This window comes from Acromyrmex echinatior, chromosome 14 (genome assembly GCF_024713525.1).
Source record: "Acromyrmex echinatior isolate Ae372 chromosome 14, ASM2471352v2, whole genome shotgun sequence".
In the NCBI taxonomy this organism is placed as follows: domain Eukaryota; kingdom Metazoa; phylum Arthropoda; class Insecta; order Hymenoptera; family Formicidae; genus Acromyrmex; species Acromyrmex echinatior.
In genome coordinates this window covers 2,277,382-2,298,737 of record NC_141865.1, presented here as the reverse complement: position 1 = coordinate 2,298,737, position 21,356 = coordinate 2,277,382, and the positions used below count along the sequence as shown (strand labels likewise).

Here is a 21,356-nt window from a genome sequence, read left to right as displayed (position 1 = left end):
TATGTATTACGTAGCAGTGAGTATTGATTACTCTCTAGTCAGTTATACAATTGGTAAACGACATTCAATTTTGACAACTTAATTATTACTTGGTTTAAAGGTCTTTTATTATAAAAAAATATGAGTGAATTTACATCATGCAATGTAATTTTCACTATATTATTGATATACAACCAACATGATGTGGATCTAATGACATGAGTATGGATTTAATATTATGGTTTAAAACTTATGACACCAACGAGATACTATTAAAGATCTGATCTGGAAGTTTACGTCATTGCAAAAATTTAAATGATAAGGCCCAATTACATCAACGTTACTTTCAGTTTAAGCTTTCTGTCTCTCATTCTGCTCTAAATGTTGGTGCCTAAGAGTAAGAAACTGATAATAGTACTATTTTAATTTGTTAGTATGTTTTGTAGTACATTTTATAGTATGTGTGTGTATATATTATTATAGTTACCTCAATAATACGATTTTTATTAAAAACTGCAGTTTTCATGTTGCCATCCAAGTTTGATTATCAATACAGATGATGACTGTACCTAGAGAAAAAAATTGTAATTTTGTGACAATGTATATTATATATATGTATATAATATATATTATAGCATTATAAGTATGTGTACTTATATATAAAGTATTATATGTATAATACGAAAATAATATATTTCAATATTTATATTAATAATCGAAAATTTATATTAATTGTCGATAACGTTAATGCTTTAATTATCTCCAGGCTTTCGGAAGCGACAAAAATTTTCCCAAAGTTGACGATCTTTAACAGTATCTTGTCTCTCGAGGCTCATGATGTTAAATTCACATTGTGTTGGTGTTTATCAACATCGACATGATAAAAATATAAAATGCATAAATGTTATTAATTCACTTTTGAGTTTTCACTACTTACCAAAAATTGGTGGAATATACTATAATATGTAATAAAACAAAGTGAATAGTAGAAATAGAAATTATTGTGATTTTTTTTTAATATTCTAATTTCGTTCTGTCCACTTGATTTTTATTGTTCATTATTTCTCTTTTGATATGTTTTCTGAATATTAACTATCTAATAAATCGATAACACTTAAAAATAACTTTAAATATATAGCTCTTTTTCTTTTGCAGTTAATCTAAAATAATAACAATAATACTATTGGTAATACATAAATATTTTATTGATATGCTATAATGTTTGAAAAATTGTTTTTCATCACTAACTTGTCAATATATATATAATATTTCTTTACTTTATAAACTGCGCCTGTAATAATTTTTCCATGTTGATAACAATATTTTGTGCAAATATTATGAATTAATAAAAAATAGCACAAAAACACTGTTACATGCAAAACATGCAGTGATGGATCTATCTGTGTTGATTGCTTAGTGAATAATTGACAACACATATGAGATGTTGAATATGTTAAAATTCATACTTTTAACACAAAATAAGTACATTAAAATTATTGTATTTGCATATTTTTTAAATACAATATAGAGAAGAATTTTCGAGACTTAGCAACTAGCTGCTATAATGACGTTTTTACACAATCATGTACTAAAATACTTAGTGATATTAGTATCCGAGTACCCGATACTGAATGAAAAAATGAAATATTACGTACGATTATTAATATTCTTTGTCGGGCCAATATTTTGTAATTTGTTATTCACTGCGATCACCAGTAACTCATGTCGCATTATAATTGTAAAATATTTTATAATAATCTAAGGATTACAAAAATTGTTATTACAAAGAAGAAAGTTTATTGTACAAAATCTATTTCAGAACAAAAAAGGCACGAAAAAGTTTTTGTTAAATATGATATTTAATACAATTTATATAAATGTATTTATTAATAATAACTTATTAATAATAACTTAATTGGGTGAATTACGAGACACCCTGTATATACATATAGTGCCTAACATTGTGAAAATTTTTATATTAATCTATAATTTTTATACAAAGCAAAAAGATTAAAATTACAGTGATAGTATTTGATATTTTAAATAAAAAAAAAACGATTGCAAGATCATAGTATATAACATTTATATTATAATTTCATACTTATTGTTAGTAATGTGTAATATATGTTATATTATATTTATATTGTCAAATACGAAATTATAGCATAAATGTTATGTTACTTTTAATTGTCGACTGGGCGGATGATCAACAGTATTAATATTGCATGATTGCATTACACATCATTATGTATTCACGCATGATATCAGAAAGTATTTTATATTTTTTTCATGTTTTTTGTAATTAGAACATCAAATGGCCTAAATGGAAAGTATACGTGAGGTATACCGGTAACTCACGAAACGTATTAAGAATTCCAATAAGCAATTTTTTACAAAATAAAATTACGTAACAGGCAAGTGCCAGCCTCACGCTATCCTGTTACAACGTTACCATATTTCTCCCAATGCTTCGATATTTCCGTTTGTGATTTTGCGAGATAAATAAATAAGGGGAAAGCGGTAGAGAGAAGGAGGAAGGATAGAGAGGGAGGGGAAGGGGAGAGGGAGAGGGAGAGAGAGAGAGAGAGAGAGAGAGAGAGAGAGAGAGAGAGAGAGAGAGAAGGAAGATATCTGCACGAAGGGACAAAGTCGTCGAGTGACGGACGTGAATTTATTACATCCGAGGCGAAATTGAGAGGGAACTGACCGAAAGAGGCAGGGGGTTGTAGGTGTGATAGAGGGCAATATAGGGAGACAAACGACACGGGTGGGGCGTGACAATGCGTCGCTTTTATTATACTTTCTTATTATTTATCATCCTTCATAAATTTCATCCTCACTCCGGATACGCTTACTCTTGGAATGAGAGGCGCGGGAGAAAACGGAATATCAAATATTAAATCAATACATTATTAACAAGACATTGGAAAGAATTAACTATAAAAATTATGCACAAATAAATATTAATCCTGATGAAAAAATTTTGCTGAAATTTTGTTGAAATTTCATTAAAATATCGTTGAAATTGTTTTTCGTTTTGGAATACTTTTCAGTGAAATTTTAGAAAAACAAAATTAATTCTTCTGGTTTTATTGCTAAAATAAGTATTACTGATTAGCATCATGTTCCAGAGGGCACAAAATTATGATTAAAAAAATATTCTCTCCGAATTTGATATCCGAATTTCATAGTGCTCTCAAGCGATCACCCATCCTACCTAAGCTATACCTCAACATAGCGTGCTTAACCTCTGCGATCGTATAATGGGAACTGTTCCTTTGATAATTCACGAATCTATAATGCTAATAAACGTATAGTTGTAATATATCTAATCAAAGATGTTGTGGAAAAGATGGAACACGTATAAAAAAAGTAAAAAATGTTAAATTTATTTAATTGTAATGAGAACATAATTAATATTATGTTATCTTCTTATACATAATAAAATGTTTTATGTAAAAAATAAATGTAGGAAAGTCATTTTCGCGTATTCGTAATAATTTTGTAATACTTTTAATGAAATGTTAAAGAATATTTAATATATTTCTAGAGAAATGTTATAAAATTTTTGGGAACATTTTTGGACAAATTTACAGCAGTCTAATTTTAGATATTTCAGTACTCTCGCTGAAAAAATCACTTTTAGCGAATTTAAATCAAATTTCAGGGATATTTTAACAAATCTTCAGTAAAATTTTAGAAACAATTTCGATTTAAATTCAATAATTTTTTAGAACGTTTTGTTGAAAAAAATCGCATGACTAATATTTAAAAAAAAAATTTAGACAAATTTCAGAGAAATTTTAGACAAATTTCAGAGAAATTTTAACGAAATTTTCTGACAAACTTGCGGAGAAATTTCAATTCAATTTCAAGAATTTTCAGTATTATTGCTGAAAAATTCACTTTCGAAATTTCAACAAATTTTAGCAAATTTTAACATTTTCGCTGAAATGTTAATTTCAGCAAAATTTCTGTAAGTTTCAACAAAATTTTTCACTAGGGAATCCATATGACAGGTTAGATATGTATAATAATATAATTAATAATGAATTTTTATGTGTTTAAATTTTAATAAACTAGTTTGATTTGGCATCCTTTTATAGCAAATATTTATCTTTACACAGCCAGGTCCAAATAACTTTTAAATGACCTTAACATTGACTCTCAAGGAGGTCAAGATCAATTTTTTTCGTTGTTCATTGAAAAGTTATTAGCAAAACAATTTTAATGAATAGTATACAATTTTTAAACATAAGGTATATGTTTTATATATTCTACACGTACTTTGATATAATTTACATAATGCTTTTCTTTCACACTAAAATGGGTTAAAGATATTTCACGCGAAGAGAGGTTCATTCTATACCCAAACTAGGGGCGTTCGAATTTCCACGCGAGGTCTCTCCCACCTTCCCCCTTGCCCAGAGGAATCCGACTTTCCACGCAAAACGAGGTTCATTTTCTCCTCTACCTTAGGCTGTCCGACTTCACACAAAGCGAGAGCCATTGCACCCCACCTCCCTTCTACCGAGATGACTTTTCATGCGAAGCGAGGTCCATGTCTCTCACACCCCCTTTCTGTCTAGGAGAGTTCAAAAATATGTACCTTATGTTTAAAAATTAAATACTATTCATTAAAATTGTTTTGTTATTAATTTTTTAATGAACGAGCGACGGAAAAAAAAATTATTGATCTTGATCTCCTTGAAAATCGAGATTAATACCATTTGAAAGTCATTTGGGGCTAACTGTATAAATATTTACTCCAATAAATGTTAAATATAACAGATATCTCGTAAGTCACGCATTCTTGCATCCATAGATGAGCTAATCATATTATATAATCACTGTAAATGATTTTCAGATTGTTTGTATGATAAGAGCATTAGTATAAGTTATTGCTTACACCTGAAAATCAAAGTTTGGATATGGTTTTATTCAGTGATCCGTATTGAGTTCTTTTGAAATATATTTAAATTGTATATTAATTGATAGATTTAATTGACTTTTAAGAGGATTCTATACATAATTTTGACGTTATAATAATTTTAATTGTTACGTACGTATTTGAATTATAAATGAAATTGATTCTTCAAGTAGTTTTAATGTTATTTGAATTTAATATTAAATTTCGCTTTATGATTTTTAATTAAATCTGAATTTTTAATATTACAATAATTTTAATAATAGCTCTTTATAATTCACAAGCATTTCTGAGTGATAATTTAGTTAACTGTTAAAATAGCTTGTCAATTTTAAGAAGCGAAAACGATACTGTGGCGAATAATAATTGCCTCGCATGATCTCAGGCTAATCCAACTTGAAATCTACCAGCGGCATACTAATTTGGGTACTTTTAGACTCGCATGACCCGGCAATAGCAGACGGATGAAATCGAGAATCCATTACCGACCAATTGAAATTCCGATCCAGTCCGTTAAAGAGTGAAGTACTTAAATACTTTCTTACGGGCAACAAACGCTTTTTACTATTATTATAGTTTCCATTACCGTTGGTAGTTATAAGATTAATAAATTTCTTAGCTTGAAAGTGTCGCATAGCAAAAGTGTAAAATTCCAATATTACAAGTAAAAATTTTTTGTTAATATTTATAAAAAATTTTCTTTTTCGTAATCCAATGAGAATTAATGATAGGAGCAAATTTAATTTAATTTAATAATCCAGAATAGTGATTAATTATTTAGAAAAATATCCTTTTTATGTACGTACAATAAGAACTGCTGATTAAAATATTTTATTTTCTGCTAATAATTTCTGTTAATCTAATTGAAATGTGAAAATGAAAACTTTAATGAAATAAAATGAATGAAATAATGCAAAATAAATCTGATGAAAATGATTAAGCAACAAAATATTAATTTGATCATTAAAAAACTCAAAAAGAGTTAAAAAATAATTGGTTTATTATGAAAGAACATCAAAATATGAAAGAACACGTGGCAATAGATAAAAATAGTTTTTCAAAATAAAATTTGTGATGATATTTCTAATGTTCTCTATCTAACAAGATCTTACTGATTTTTATATAAATAAATTTAGATTCCGTTTAAATGTATTTCTTGAATCATGAATGATTAAAAGTAAGCAGATTTTTATATTATTGAATTTTGAATTGAATGCACGCATAGTGCATTAACAGTTCCTTGCACAGAGGTCGCAGCAGTTTTCCTAAAATCGGAAATTACGGGACTATGCCGGTAGGGGTTGGGTAGCGGCAACGACCAGGTATTTAAATTGGATTCAATTTGGATCGGTGCCAGGCAGGCGCTCGTGCCAACCGTTGAAAGATGCTCGTAAAAGATGAAACTCTCGGCTCGTCGTCGGACGAATTAATCGCCATCTCCTCGGCAAATCGAGTTGCTATTAAAGAAGTCGCAATGCGAATTTGATAAATGATCTGACCTAAAATCATCGAGATGTCGCATTCAACACTGTTTTTCAACATTTACAACACTGTTTTTTATCAGAGTTTCAAGTTCTCTCTCTCTCTCTCTCTCTCTCTCTCTCTCTCTCTCTCTCTCTTGAAAAGTAATACTATATTTTTTTATTAATTTTCGTTTATGTGTATATATCCATCTTATTAATGTAATCATTATCGATTTGATAATTAAAGAGTTTGTTGAAGATTTATATTTTGTACTTTTATATAAGGGAAAGAAAGAAAAGAATTTTTTAATTATTTTATTAATTTCTTCTTTAAAATAGACATTAATTTATCTTAAGTAGACATTAATAATTATCATTAAAAAACCTTGTACATTAATGCTGAGTTTTTCTATTTAAAAAAAAAAAATAAATTTTTTTATAAGAAATACAGTTAACAAATTCTCTTTATAATACTTTTTCTCAATTTTTCGTAGTGTAATTTAATTCTTAAAACTTAAAAACGGTACTGGAATTTCTTTTTATCGCGGTGCAAAACCGTTTCCATGCAATCCCAATCTGGCAAATTTTCCATCATAAATATTTCAAACGGCGACTCGAGAAGGCCCGGGGTCGTTTCGCGGACGAGCGACGACGTCCTTCGACGTGACTTCCGAAATTCCGTCGGAATGCTATATTCTCGGCAGCCGCCATCGAAGAACGCGACCACGCGTGACACGTGTCGCGCGCACGTACATTCGTCAACTGCCGAATAAAACCATTTGTCAAATTCAGTTCTGCCGAACGAGAAAGGCTCTCTCCGATTTTCTTTGACGTTCCATAGAAGGAATAGGCAGCTTGCCCGGACCGGAAGTAATGTTCGACGATGCGAAATGATAGAAAGCAGAGCATCATATATATAGCTTCTATTAGCTTAAGACCCGGACTTTAAGTGAGACTTAAAACTCTATCTGCCTCCTTTTAAAGCCAAAAAAAGACAGAGAAAAAGACCTTTTAAACCTCGCTTAAAATCAAAATAACATTAATGCAATTGAGCCTAAATAATCTTCTAAAAAATATTTAATAAAAAATGTTTAATAATCCATTATCTTTTCTCCTTGTTGCGAAGATTTATTGCTAGTTATTGTTATTTTGATGTTCCAGCCCTGAATAAGCCTTAGCCTCCTCTAGAATTTGTTTCCATACGTCCCTATCCAGGGTTTTTCGTCTCAATTCTCTAATTCCAATCATTTTTATATTGTTTTTGACATTATCCAGAAATCTAGTTTTTGATCTTACCCATCCTTTCTGTCCCATTGGCTTTTTCAACAATGTTTCCTAGTATATAAATGATAATATCGTCATGAATGATAATGATGATAAGATCATTATCATTCCTCATTATATGTCCTATCCATCTAAGTCAACCCACTTTAATTTGATTTAACCACATCCGGCCCCCTAAAGATTCTGTACAACTGAAAGTTATATCACTGTCTTCATATCTCTTTCATTAATGGCTCTATATATTTTTCATAATATCCTATCGTTATTTCATCCTTCCTTGTGAGTATCCACGTTTCTGAGTCATACGTCAGTACTAGTTTTATCAATGTTTTGTAAAGTTTGCTCTTTATTTCGCTGTTGATATTCTGTGATTTTAATTGGGTCAGCGAAGTAGTATCTGTTTGTTAGCAAGATCCTTCTTTTTTATTTCTGCTGTGTTATTGTTATCATTAGTTATCAACAATCCCAAATATATGAATTCTCTGATCAATTCTATTTCATTATTATCGATCCTCATTGTTCCCTTATGTCAGCACTGTTGCAAGCATATACTTTGTCTTACTGATGTTTATTGAAAGTCCCATTGCATTTTTTAGAGCAGTGAAGGTTTCTTTGATAACTTCTGATCTATTTATTATGTCAATATCATCCGCATAAATGAGGATTTGGATAGATTTGTTAGATTGTTCCATTCCTTGTGATTCCGGATTGTTTTATAACTTTTTCCAAAGCCAGATTAAGAAATATAGGACAGTACATCTCCCTGTCATAATGTGTTGTAGATCTTCATAATTTCCGACAGATTTTCTTGTATTCGGACTTTGCATTGAACTTTAATCATCGTTATCTGTACAAGTGATATTTCTTTATTTTTAGATTGTCTTTTTGTTTTATATTTGATATTTGAGTTCGCAGATAGTTACTACTAAGAAGTGAGTCTGAGTCTATGTTTGCTTCTCTATAGCTCTGGCAGTTCATCACATTGACCCATGTCTTGTATTTATAAGTATATGATCAATCTGGTTTTGTATGTTGCCATTTGGTGACATCTAAATAGCTTTGTGTGTGCGTTTGTTCAAACATTGTGTTTAGGTGTCTCTAGATGCACATATGTATATGGCCAATGTATTGCAGATATTACACACATATATGTCAAATATTATACATATACAGGCACATAACATGCACAATTATCCATGAATGTAGATCAATTTAGTGAATGCGTGCAAATTTGGTTTATATTGGCCAAATCTGAAAGCACCTTTACTATTGTCATGTTCATTGATGCCACAAATTGATCAGTCGTTTCCCGTTATCATTTGAATTCTGATGTAGACTGTGTGCTCCTATTGTTGGACGGAAAGTCTACTCCCTCCCTTTAGCGTTCATATTGCCTATGATTGTTTTGTCATTTCGTGTCGAAAGTGTATCAGCATCGCTAATATATTCTTTCCAATTCACCATAGAAAATTTCTTAATCTTCAGATTTCTCCTCGGTTGGTGCATGTTGAGTGAGTAGTTAAAGATCTTCTCTTTTATTTATATTCTTGCGTTTAAAATTTCAAACGCTATCACACGTTCTTTTAACTCCTTCCACATGTTCATTCTTGCAATTGTGGTACAAGTTGTGCGATTTCTTCATCACAACGCCTTATGCGACATATATCTTGTAACGCCAATATATATTCATCTATAACTTCCAGCAGCGCCCTAAGTACTCCGGTTCTACACAATGTTCAGGTATCCTAGTCTCATGTCCATTCGTAGTTTGCCAGTTTTTAAGGGTCGTCTACATCTTCCTAAGGTTTCGTGACATTGCTTTTTTATGAGAAAGGATTGTTAACCCCTAGTTTAATTCCCTTTTCGAAAAATCATTTCTTCCTTCTTCGTCTGTCCTGACCTCACTTTACACCGGAGTTGGTCACCCAATCTCCGATGGGGTTATTTACACGGGATACGTTGGCTTAATGCTTGCTTGGAGGTGAAAGTAGAGATTGAGTAGGAAAGGCTACGTGTTATCAGGATTCAACACCATGCAATTCGCATTACCCCATTTATACTTCGATCTATTACTATATCGATTTATTACTATATAAAGTAAAATATCGATATTTTCTCTCGACTTGTTTTTTAATTTCTATACAATTTTGTACATGGAATTTCCGCTGCAAAGCTTCGGTCTTTTCTAAATCAAGCGCTGCAGAAAACGGCGCGGTGCCACCGACGATTTTTACAATTGGCAAATTTTTAATGTGTTATACAAACACGTTTTTGGTTGTCGCAGGTTTTTGGCGCGAATCAAACGCCATTACCTGATGGTCCCATGTATTATCTCAATATTTTCTTATCCTCTGAGAGTTCTCGGATAATACAAACATTGTCCTGAGAACAATTATGGGAACATCTGTTCTTACATTTTCCTCGCCCACTTTTTAGATTTAATTTATGCTAATTCCTAAAGATTAAAATACATGTAACGCGTACTTTTATCTCTTTACTTTCTTAAATACAAAATTCCGCAAGCAACTGTAATAGGATATGTCATAAAAAGAACAAAATAAGCTACACTTATGTTGTTTATTTTGCTTAAAGATTTTAATGATATTATAGTTTTCATGTCAGGCTTTTAAGATAAACTTATTATTCTTATTTCGAATTATCTTATCAAAAAAAAATTCATTATACACCAATTGTCTACAAAATGTTTCTATTTGACTCACGTGATAATGAAAATAATAAAAATCTTGTAGAAAACATTTTAACGAATTTTTATGTAATCGTTTTATAAATTTATTTATGATATTAACTACAAATTTGTAAAAAATAAATTGCACATTATAATAACAAAAAATTTATATTAATTTGTAAGAATCGAAAAAGTTTTTTCTAATGGATACAGAAACAAGTCTGCTATCAATTTAAATTAATGACAAGAAATTTACGATGCGCTTGTTTTAATTTTGCTGTTATTATGCGAGAGAAATGATCAGACAATGGCCGCAATGAATAAGAACAGTTAATAGAATATTTATATCGAGTCACCAGGATGCTGCATTTCGCGAAGCATCACGGGAATTGAGATATGAACGATTCAGAGAGAAACCCATAGTTTCCAAGTTAGAGAGAAGAATAAAAACAAAGAGAAATAGAGAAATAGTTATAGAATAGCTGTAGAATGTTCATTCTGCAATGCATCTGTGTATTGAAAAAAAGAAATGTGCAATTGGCGAAGATGTTTGTAATGATCATTATTTGATTGTTTGTTAAACCGATAAGATATGTTTTGGTTATTGCGGAATGTTCATTCTCTTAAATTTTAATATGTGACGAGAAAGAAAATTTTTGACTTCATTTATAATAATTATTAACTAGTTGTAATCATTCTTTGTGAGCTTGAGTTCTTAACCACTTATTTTTGAAACTCTCTGTTATTGGACAACATTTACTAATGTTGGAATACGACTTCTTGTCTCGCGTTTGCTCCATGACAATCACATTCAAGAAATTTGGAGATATTGATTTGCGATGCAATATTTCAAATTAGCGGCGTTATATTTAAGAGATATAGGCTGAAGATTACTCAAAGTTGAGTTGAAAAGTTCTAATTTTTTGTAATAATTTATTTTTTGTCATAATTTATTATTAAAATTAGTACAAGTAGTGATGTAGTGAAGTAGTTCATCAACTTGCTATATTGTTAATTACTGCGTACTCGATAGATGACGATTTCGTTTTACAACATAAGTTGCTGACAAGTTATTATCTAAAGTTATCATATCGTGAAAACATTAATTTATCAATAAATAATTAAAAGCAGTCTCAGTTGCTATAATTCTGATACAATACATGCTAAGATTTATAAGCAACATGCCAGCTGTAACACAGATACATTCTTATATGAATAATTTTACAAGAATTTGATTGGAAAATTGAACATTAGGAGTGAAGGAGAACCCATATGTTATATTTATATTTACATTATTATAATCCATATTTACATTACGTTTGTATTTACTAGCATCGTTTTATAATCACGGCTTTTATTGCAGATGTCCTGACAGTGGGCCCCGGGCCACCAGGATGCCGACAGACGACGACTATGGCCGAAGAGATCGTCTCCTGTTGCACCAGCACCCGATCGCACAATACGGATCCTCATCATCCCCGCTACCCGGATCGAACACGCCGAGTTCCGGCGGCTTGGGGACTCAGATTGGTTCCAACAATCTCGGTGATTGCTTTAAGCAGCAAATACAGCAACAATCGTCCGACTTGCGTTCGGTCACGAGTACGGCAAGCCAATCGGGTCAAGAACGTCACCAGTCGGACCAACAGACCCAAAGCAACGAGCATGGGACCCGAATGGTTGATCGACACGAGAAATCCGTGGAGAAGCCTACAATTGATTTCTCCAAGTGCGGAGAGGGTCGTCCGTCGAGTTGTGAGCGCTTTGGGCATTATCAGACCCAAAGCAGCGAGCATGTGGGAGGATGGATTGGGGTTGAGCGGCACGAGAAGACCGTGGATAAGTCTTGTATCGATTACTCAAAGTGTGGAGAGGATCGTCAGTCGAGTTGTGAACGTTTCGGACATTATCAGGCTCAAAGCGGCGAGCACGTGGGGAATCGAATGGGGGGCGAACGGCACGAGAAATCATCTGATAAATTGTCGGTCGATTTTAGCAAGTGCACCGCCGATGGTCGACAGTCGAGTTGCGAACGTTTCGGGCATTATCAGACTTCGACATTTGGTCAGTCCTCATTGCAGGGACACTATGGCGGTGCACACGCAAGTGCTGATCGTTTCACGCGATTCAATGACGTCAGCACGTTGCACGGCGAACAACGAACCTCGAATGATCGTTACTCGGTCTGCAACCCGGAGTTGCGCTTTGACACGACAGGCACGAGCGGGTCCAGCGAGTATGCGAACACGAATGCGCTCACAAGCTCTTTCGTTTCGGAGACGTTCCCATCGCCGCCGTCGCCAGCACCGGCGAATGACCGCTTCGTCCCACCACCGCCATTGTCACCCAGTCCGAGCGAGAAGTACGCTTCGAGCCAGAGCTTGGCTGGTTACCCTTCTGTTGATCGCATTTTGCCCCCCAATTCTCCGGGGCCCAAGTATGGAGCCGACAATGCCGCTACAGCATCGTCGATGCCCGCCAAGGAGCGCTTTGCTTCCGCCGAACGGCTGCTGGCCAATCAACAGTCAGATACAGGTGACGCTAAGGATCAACAACGTTACGCTGGACCACCTGATCGCCTGCTTTCGGGATCCTCTCCGATCCTGGGAGGACTTCAGGCCGGACTCCAGGGCAGCGCGGTCTACGCTAAAGATACTCGCTACGCCGCCATTTCCGCTGATAGGATATTATCCTCCTCGCCAATACACGCTCCGGTGCCTGAAAGATTCGTTGACAAATCGGAAAGGTATTTGGGTGAGTCACCCATTCACGATAGGTATCCACGACAAGACCCATCAGCACATCACGAGCGGTATTCGGCGATGGCGACGACCACTGAGAGGTGAGTTTACGTCAGCTTAAGTTGATTCTGAGCAATAATTTTGCGGATTTGTGAATTACTGCAGTAATCAATTGTGTAAAAATTTAGATATTGGATTCATATTATGTACACATATTTAATGTCGAACAATTGTTGGATTTGCTACATAATTCTCAATGAATTATAAATCGTGCTCGGTTCTGAAATGTACTTCATGTCTCTTCTATTTGGAATGTCTGCAGGTTCCTCTCGAATTCGCCTAATCCTGAGAGCGCGCATCAGCGCTATTCATCGTCAGACCGCTCATCACTTCAGACTTCCTCGAGTAATACCGAGCAAAATCGACGCCTCTACACCGACAGAGGAGTTGAGACGGTTTGCCAGAAGTATACTGATCGGTCCATCGGCTCTCCAGCGTCCGCTGACTTCGGTCGATACTCAGGTTTCTCGGAAGTCGGCAGTCAAACACGATACGTGTCCAGCAACGATCGTTTTAACGACCTCGCTCTACAGCGTTGCAGTCAATCGCGATCGATTGATAGGTTCTCCAGTGATCGATACCTGGCTGGATCGTCACCCGCACACGATGGCAGGCTATCCAATGCCGAGACGCCGCGTTACATCGTTTCCTCTACTGAACGTCTGTTGGCACCGACATCTTCTTCGTCGTCTTCCTCGTCAGAGACTGATAAGTGTGCGTTTTGCTTTAATTGAGCTAAAAATAAAAAATGTGCTTTGCGCATCTTGATTTATTTTTTGTTCCACTAATATTTGGATTCTTAGTTTTGTGAATTATTGATATTTGATTACTTAAATATCTCAGAACTCTAGTTATATCCTCAAATTTTGAAACTTTACTCCGCAAAAACTTAGTCCCACAGAAATATCATAGTACGTTTCGTAAAAACTTGGTATCACAGTAATATCACAGTACACTGTTGAAGTCTTTTCAAGAAGAATAAACAGATGAATTTAAAAAATTAAAAAAAAAAAATATATATATATAACCTGTACAGTTTCTACGTTTTGCTTGAAATTTCTATGTTTCAATGAACTTTCATTCAATTTTAAATGTTATCAATATCATTTTCCATTTTCCATTCGAAACTTAGGCTCCAGATATCATTCGCCCTATACAACGACCACCGGTACTCAATCTTCGGCCTCCAATGAGCGCTTTGCGTCAATCTCGCCAACGTCGGAAGCGTCGAACGTTCACCGCAGCGGCAATGGTGGTTACCAGAATACGAAGAATACCGTTGACAAATATTTGGTCTCGAAGTCGGTTCAGAGCAATTATGATCGCTACTCGGTCGGCAGTCAGAATGATCACCAGTTCGGCCAAGACCGATACTTTACTACAGGCAATAGCGGTGACCGATTTCAGACTTCTCCCGGAACTGATCGTTTTCATACTCCTGCTGATCGCTATTCGCCAGCACGTAGCGTCACGGACAAGTACCTGTCCTTGCCGAAGCCTAAGGACAGGTTCACCGGCCGTATAACACCCATATCTTGTACCACCGCCGTCTCGACGTCCTCCACCGATCGCACTTACGGCTCGCCTAACGTGAGCTACGTACCCCCAACTGCGCACACCCCAGTTGAACGATACGTGCCCCAACCGCCTCCCGAAGTGCTCTATCCGGATAGGTAAGAATCGGATAGGCAACATGATAAGGGATTGCTATATATATTATATGTATAAGATTGAAGATATCTTAGAAGATATCATTGAAGATATTTTAGAATTAGAAATTAGAAATTTTGTTTTTCCTTCCTTAAAAAAATTATATTAATAATCTTACTATGACAATTCTAACAATAAGAAAAATAAAATTAATTTTAGAAATTTTCAACCACTTCTTTTTTAGTAAAACTGTTATTTATTTGGTTTTCTCTAACTGCATCATAAAACATGTTATGCAACCTAATTTTTGAAAAATTAAAACATATATTATAAATAAATTATAATATAAATTAAGTTATATATACTAATAATTTTGCGATACGGAAATTAAAAATTATTCATTCAATTATTTTAACGTATTTTAATATATACCTCATGATTTACATCATTTTATTTTCCAAAAACGTTTATTTTCTATTAAAAATTTTTCACGTCTTGTCCTTCTGTGTCTATTTCCATATGAGTGGAACCTAAAAGCTTGGTTTCCTGATTGTTCAGATATGTAGATAGATATGTGCCACCTGCAGCGCACACACCAACCGATCGATATGTACCCGCGAGCGATCCAGGGGATCCATACATGCGTCGCGACCTTGGCTTTCATCACCATTATCGGCTACCGCCGCCCTCCGGTTATCCGTATCAGACGCATTTCCGGTTCCGTGGATTTGCATACGCGACGTCCAGTCGATTGGGTGGCAGTCCTGGGTCCAGCAGCTCCAGCAGCACGACGTCTAATCAGCGCGAGACGTTCGCCACGTCGCCATTGCTGAGACCTAAAGTGCGTACTTCCGCAGTTGAATTTGGTGCAGCTACAGGTGCTGCCGGCACCGTCGGCACCGCTGGCACTGCGACGACCACAACAACCGCCAACATCGGTGTCGGCCGTCACGTGTGCACGAATCCAGCCGCCTGTTGCGGAGACGTATCCACCAACGGCAGAGCTTGCTGCCAGATGAGGAGGTCTTTGCCACCTGGAACACTACCGGCGATACCTACGCAGACTTCTTCATGGTAAGTACTTGCACGAGCATTATGAATTCGAAAGACCGTTCAACAAGATTCGAGAATATTTGAAGTTGAATCCAAATGGGTTTTATGAGATCTAGGATTATAATTACGTAAAGAACATTCAGAATGTGGCTAAGGCTATATACGTGCATTAAAATGAGAGGATAATGTTTCCTAGGCTAGAAGAATATGCAACAAGAAACAGGAGGTTCTATTTAAAAAAATTCAAGGTGAACTTGTTCTGACCTTGGCGACGCCACCTAAGATCAAATTGATGATATTAATTATTAAGTAAATAAATCTTACACTTTTATCTGAAACAATTTTCTATTAAGCTTATATTTTTTTAAATATTTCATATTCAGAGACCAAGTACTTTTCTCTTATCCTGTAAGATATTTATCCCTATACTTAAGTCAAATAAGACCTACCTAATTTATTTTATTTAAAAAAAATTCTATTTATAAAAATATTGGAATAAATTAAATGAGAATCAAATCTTTATTTCATTTACTCATAAAAATTGTTTATATAAAATATTTGTAAATGAACGAAAAAAAATTTGTTCAAAGTTTCTGACATTGAGGTTTGAGGTTATGAATATAATAAGGTTCATAAAAAAAATTAATAACAAAAAATAAACATTATCTTTCTAAATCAATTTAAAAATGATTATTAATCATAAAAAGAAAATTTCTTAGGATTTATTTTACTTTCAAACATTACAATTATCTTTAATTTTATCTATAATTTTATCTTTGGAAATTTCTATCAATTTGAATACAATTTTAGCTTCTTAAAAAATAGCAATATTAAAAATCGTTTTCTGGTTCACGTAACGAACAAATAACAATAGCTATAATAATAATTACATAAAAATGAACCTTATTTAATAAGTACCTACATTGTTAAAAAAACAAAAAAAACAAAATTTAAATATTAATAGAGTTCTCGAAATTAAAAATAATAATATAGAGTATACGAGCAATGAAAGTGTTAATATAGTGCGGGAATTGTGCAATATAATAGTCAAATAATATTCACATAATATATTAATAATCTACAATAACTATTGATACAAACTTCTTTAGATGTTTACTTCAAACCATCATTAGCAAAGTGAATAATTTTCATCGACGTCTTGATAATATAGTCCGTAAATGTTGAAAATTTGTTATGTTAACAGTCATGTCAAAAGTCGACAGTCATTGTAGATTATTAATATATTATGTGAATATTATTTGATTATTATATGAATTGTACACCAATTCCCGCATTGTATTAACGCTCTCATTATCTGTATACTCTATTATTATTTAAAAAAAAAGTTATACTCATTAAAAAAAATTGAATTATTTGTTATTTTCCAGCTAGGAAATTAAATAATATTATGACGTATTATATAATAAACTATGAAACGATGTGTACTGATAAATTTTACAGCGAATCGTTATTAGAAATGGATCATACACACAAGTTTTTGTCGTGTTAAGTAAACGTGTTGCTACCGATTCCAATTCTCTAATTCCTTTTTATCTACTTCCTATAATCTTTTAAACATATACTGCAAGCGTAAAGCGCATTTTAAAGTAATAAATTTGAAAGTGGGCCTTATTTAGTGCTAGGCCTTATTCGGCTCATGTTATACATAAAAAGTTGCGTTTGTGAAGTTAGCATCCCAATATTAAAATTCCATAGTTCTGATTAGAGTTCCCATTTCCTTTTGACGAGATAAAGAGTTTTATATAGTTTATAACAAGAATTCTTAATTATCATTTAATTTTAGATAATTTAAAAAAAATGGGGTGCTAACTTTTTATCAAAATTCAAGATTGAATAGTACTGAACGAGATTGAATAGTACTGACTTAATAGGTCTATTTTGTAAATGTCTAGAGATACATCCTGATACATAAAAAAACAATTTTGACCCATAACAAAATAAAAAAATAAAAAATTTTTTATTTTTATTTTTTGCTACAATAATTCTGTGACATGTTAATTGTTATTTTATCTATTTCGAAGAATTCTTAGTAATTAAAACCAACATAAACTCAAAAATAAAAGAGATATGTATTTAAAACGAAATTTAAAAAATTTGTTATAAGAACATGTATCTCCTTATGTAACCATCTAATTGAGTAATTACATTTTCGATAGAATCTGTCGAGAACTCTCCAGAACTTCAATCAGAATTACTGGAAAAATTTTTCTCAAAAAATTTATTGAAAATTTTTTAAGTCCTACGTCGAAATTTTAATAAGTTCCCCCATAGCTTTGAATCGCGTTTTTATGCCTTTAATGATCATAACTATTTTTTTAAAATTGTCAGAAACTTTGGAACTATCGAAAATCTATACAGAATTCTCAAAAAGATTAATTTTTTTTAATACTGGGAGGCTATTTTCACAGGGGTTCTTATGATACCATTCTGATTAAAGAAGATAAGACTACAAATGATTGAATATAATAAGCTCCAGAATACAGGAGCGTGTTTTACGAGGGGATAACTACTTAATGAAGTCATGGGACAGGATCCCCGAAATCATTATGAAATCTTTACAAAATCCCTATGTAATTATTTTGCAATCATAAAGTGAGATGAAATTATGCGTAATCATCAAAAATCATAATGAAATGATATGTAATCAACAGAAATCATTGTGATTTTCTGGAAATTATCATAAAATCTGTGATGAAATCATGTGTGATCACCATGAAGTCTGATGAAATCAGTATGAATAATTATTCTAAAGTAGCAGAACGTAAACAATATATGCAGCGATGTTTTATACACAGGTGACGCGATATATATTCGGTTGCGCTTTTTTGTATATATATATATATATATATATATATATATATAGAATTCTAGGAATGCATACCAAATTTATGCACAAACGCATAGAATAATCCTAAAATAAATAGACATAGTAAGCTTTGAGCCATAAGATATTAGTCAATTACAGTCGAGTGTAAAGAGAATAATCAACCATGATTGATTGATTTCTTATGGTTTAAGGCTTATTACCTAAAGTGCGTTTATTTTTTACGCGCTGTAGGCTTCATTCTATCTTTATTACTTGCTACTTGCGAAAAAAGGATAGAATGAAGCTTACAGTGCGTAAATATAAAAAGTAAACGTATTGTGTTATGGGACTGTCGAAACTTATGCACATAAGCGCGACTGCGTACATACATATGACTCAGCGCTTAGGTCTGCAGACAAAATTTCTGTAACAGTAACCTTAAGACGTGAACTTAAGCCGATGAGTCAATCAGGATATTGCTTTAGATCTACGTATTCTAATGGAAATAGAAATAGCAGTAAACTTCCATCCATAAGGCGAGTTTCAACCGGTAGAAATTTTATTGCCTTATTGCGAGATTATAGGTAAGTTTACTGTTGTTTCCATTTCCGTTAGATTATGTAGACCTAAAGTAATATCTTGATTGGCTCATCGACCTAAGTTTACATCTTACGGTCACTGTGGAATTTTGTGTGCGACTTACGTACAATACGCGGTAACCTCAGCTGCAGTGATGCCATTTCAAAGACGCTTTAGTCCGCAAACACAATAGAGTAGTAAGCCTTAAGTCTTAAAAAATTGATTAATCACAGTCGAATGTGAAAAGAATGATCGACTATGAATGATCAATTCCTTAAGATTTAAGGCTTACTACTCTATTGCGTTTGTGGACTAAAGCGTCTCCGAAGTGGCATCACTGCAGCATCACGGCATAAACATAAACCGAGCATTGCCATATGCCAGACAAGGATATCGATGGCTGGCGCATGTGAGGAGGAAACACAGTTAGATTTTTTGTTCTCTTCTAACAGACGAGTGGTAGGAATATTAGAAAGAGAATGAAAAATCCAATTATATTCCCTCCTTCTCACACGTGCCGGCCATGTCTCATGTCCCTCGGAGAGCGTTCCGTTTCACACATGATGTATCATTTTATCTCTATTGTTCACTAAATATTAAAGAAGGATAAAATATATCACGCGAAATCATATGAAATCACTTGTAATCAGATGAAATCATTTGTAATCAGATGAAATCATATGAAATCAAATGAAATTATGTAATCGGTGGGACATTTCAGCTAGTGGCTACCTCCTCGGTGTTTTACAATTAGCAGTTCTTAATAAAAAGTTTTTGATAAAAAGTTTAATTATATAAATATATATTATATAATAGTATAAATATATATTATACATACAATTTCATATACTTAGAAAGCAAAATACTTGTCTCGCAACGGTTAGAAATATTTTAATTCTAATAAAAGCCGCGTTAAAAAGACATAGTAATATCTGAAGCATAAAAATTCTAATTTTTTTTCTTTTTTTTCCGAAAAGCATACGATATATCAAATTTCAAAGCGGAGGTTCTCTCCTGCTGATTAGCCGCAAATTTTGATGTAAATCGAGGTATAATAAAAAAAAAAGAAATATTGATCACGGTGAGCTTAAGAACAGGCAAAAGCTGTAGCATGTGTTGAGAGCTTGCGAATGTAACCCGAGGATTATAGAGAAAGCGAAGCGTCGGATAGGGAAGGAAGAACGGGGTAAAATAGGATAGCTTCTGCAATGCACATGCTCAAGTAATAATGCGCTTGTATAATAAAGCTCACGAATTAGAATGGAAAAGCCTCCCTAATTGAGGGATAAATGTTATTTATGGGGTCGATGGGAAGCTCAAGAGATTTTGGTTTAACGCAGCATTTTCTTCACTCTTCATGATTCCTCTAGATTTGACTGAGAACAATTTTAATTCTCTCCCTTCTCTGCCTCTCTTTTTTTCATCTCTTGAAATGTGTCATATCATTAAGAATTATATTTTTCTAGATTAGTAGAAATAAAATGGCACGCATTAACAATTTACATAAAGGCGTAATTATATTTCATTCCATAAGATCAATTGGTATAATGAGCTGCACCATCAAAAAAGTTTCAGTGCATAACGTTCTTCGTTATTGAGAATGCTTGGAACGATTGCTTAAAATGATCTCGATATGAAAGATAAAACAGGCTAGTTGATATTCCATTAATCTGATTGCCGCGATGAAAGTGCGTGACCTTTTCGAGGCTTTTGTTTCTGTGCCGCTAAATATGGACTCGCGTCCTAAATTCCGATTTGCGGATGATTAAAAATGATCGTTCCTTTGAATCTTGGAGGTCGCGTCGAAAATAAAACGGTTTATAATCGAGGGTTTGCCAGACGTAGAAACAAATTATAGGCCAATATAAAATATTTTTGAACACGTTCGAATAAATTAAAGCCTATGCTTGAAATATAGAGAGATTTATCGAACTTCTTCTCGTATACTTATGTCAAAAATAATATTTTACAATTTTGACAAATGTGAAGAACGTTCTCTGAAAAAATTCTCTGTTATAAGAATATTGCAATATTATAATAATATTGCAATTTTAGTGATATTCATGTTACGCATTGATGTTACCTACATTGGTCAATTACGCACAAA

At 33.3% G+C, this 21,356-nt stretch overlaps 1 protein-coding gene across 5 annotated transcripts in view; it reads left to right on the top strand.

Annotated features, from left to right (window-relative positions):
• rho-5 (rhomboid-5) overlaps positions 1 to 21,356 on the top strand; it is a 188,759-nt gene that overhangs the window by 60,939 nt on the left and 106,464 nt on the right. For all 5 annotated transcript variants that reach the window (XM_087413348.1, XM_087413347.1, XM_087413349.1 and 2 more), the window contains 4 exons: positions 11,703 to 13,181; positions 13,403 to 13,854; positions 14,273 to 14,813; positions 15,349 to 15,864. In XM_087413348.1, coding sequence (XP_087269474.1) covers positions 11,734 to 13,181; positions 13,403 to 13,854; positions 14,273 to 14,813; positions 15,349 to 15,864 — 2,957 coding nt within the window. In that variant the 5' untranslated portion in view covers positions 11,703 to 11,733. The remainder of the gene's footprint in view (positions 1 to 11,702; positions 13,182 to 13,402; positions 13,855 to 14,272; positions 14,814 to 15,348; positions 15,865 to 21,356) is intronic.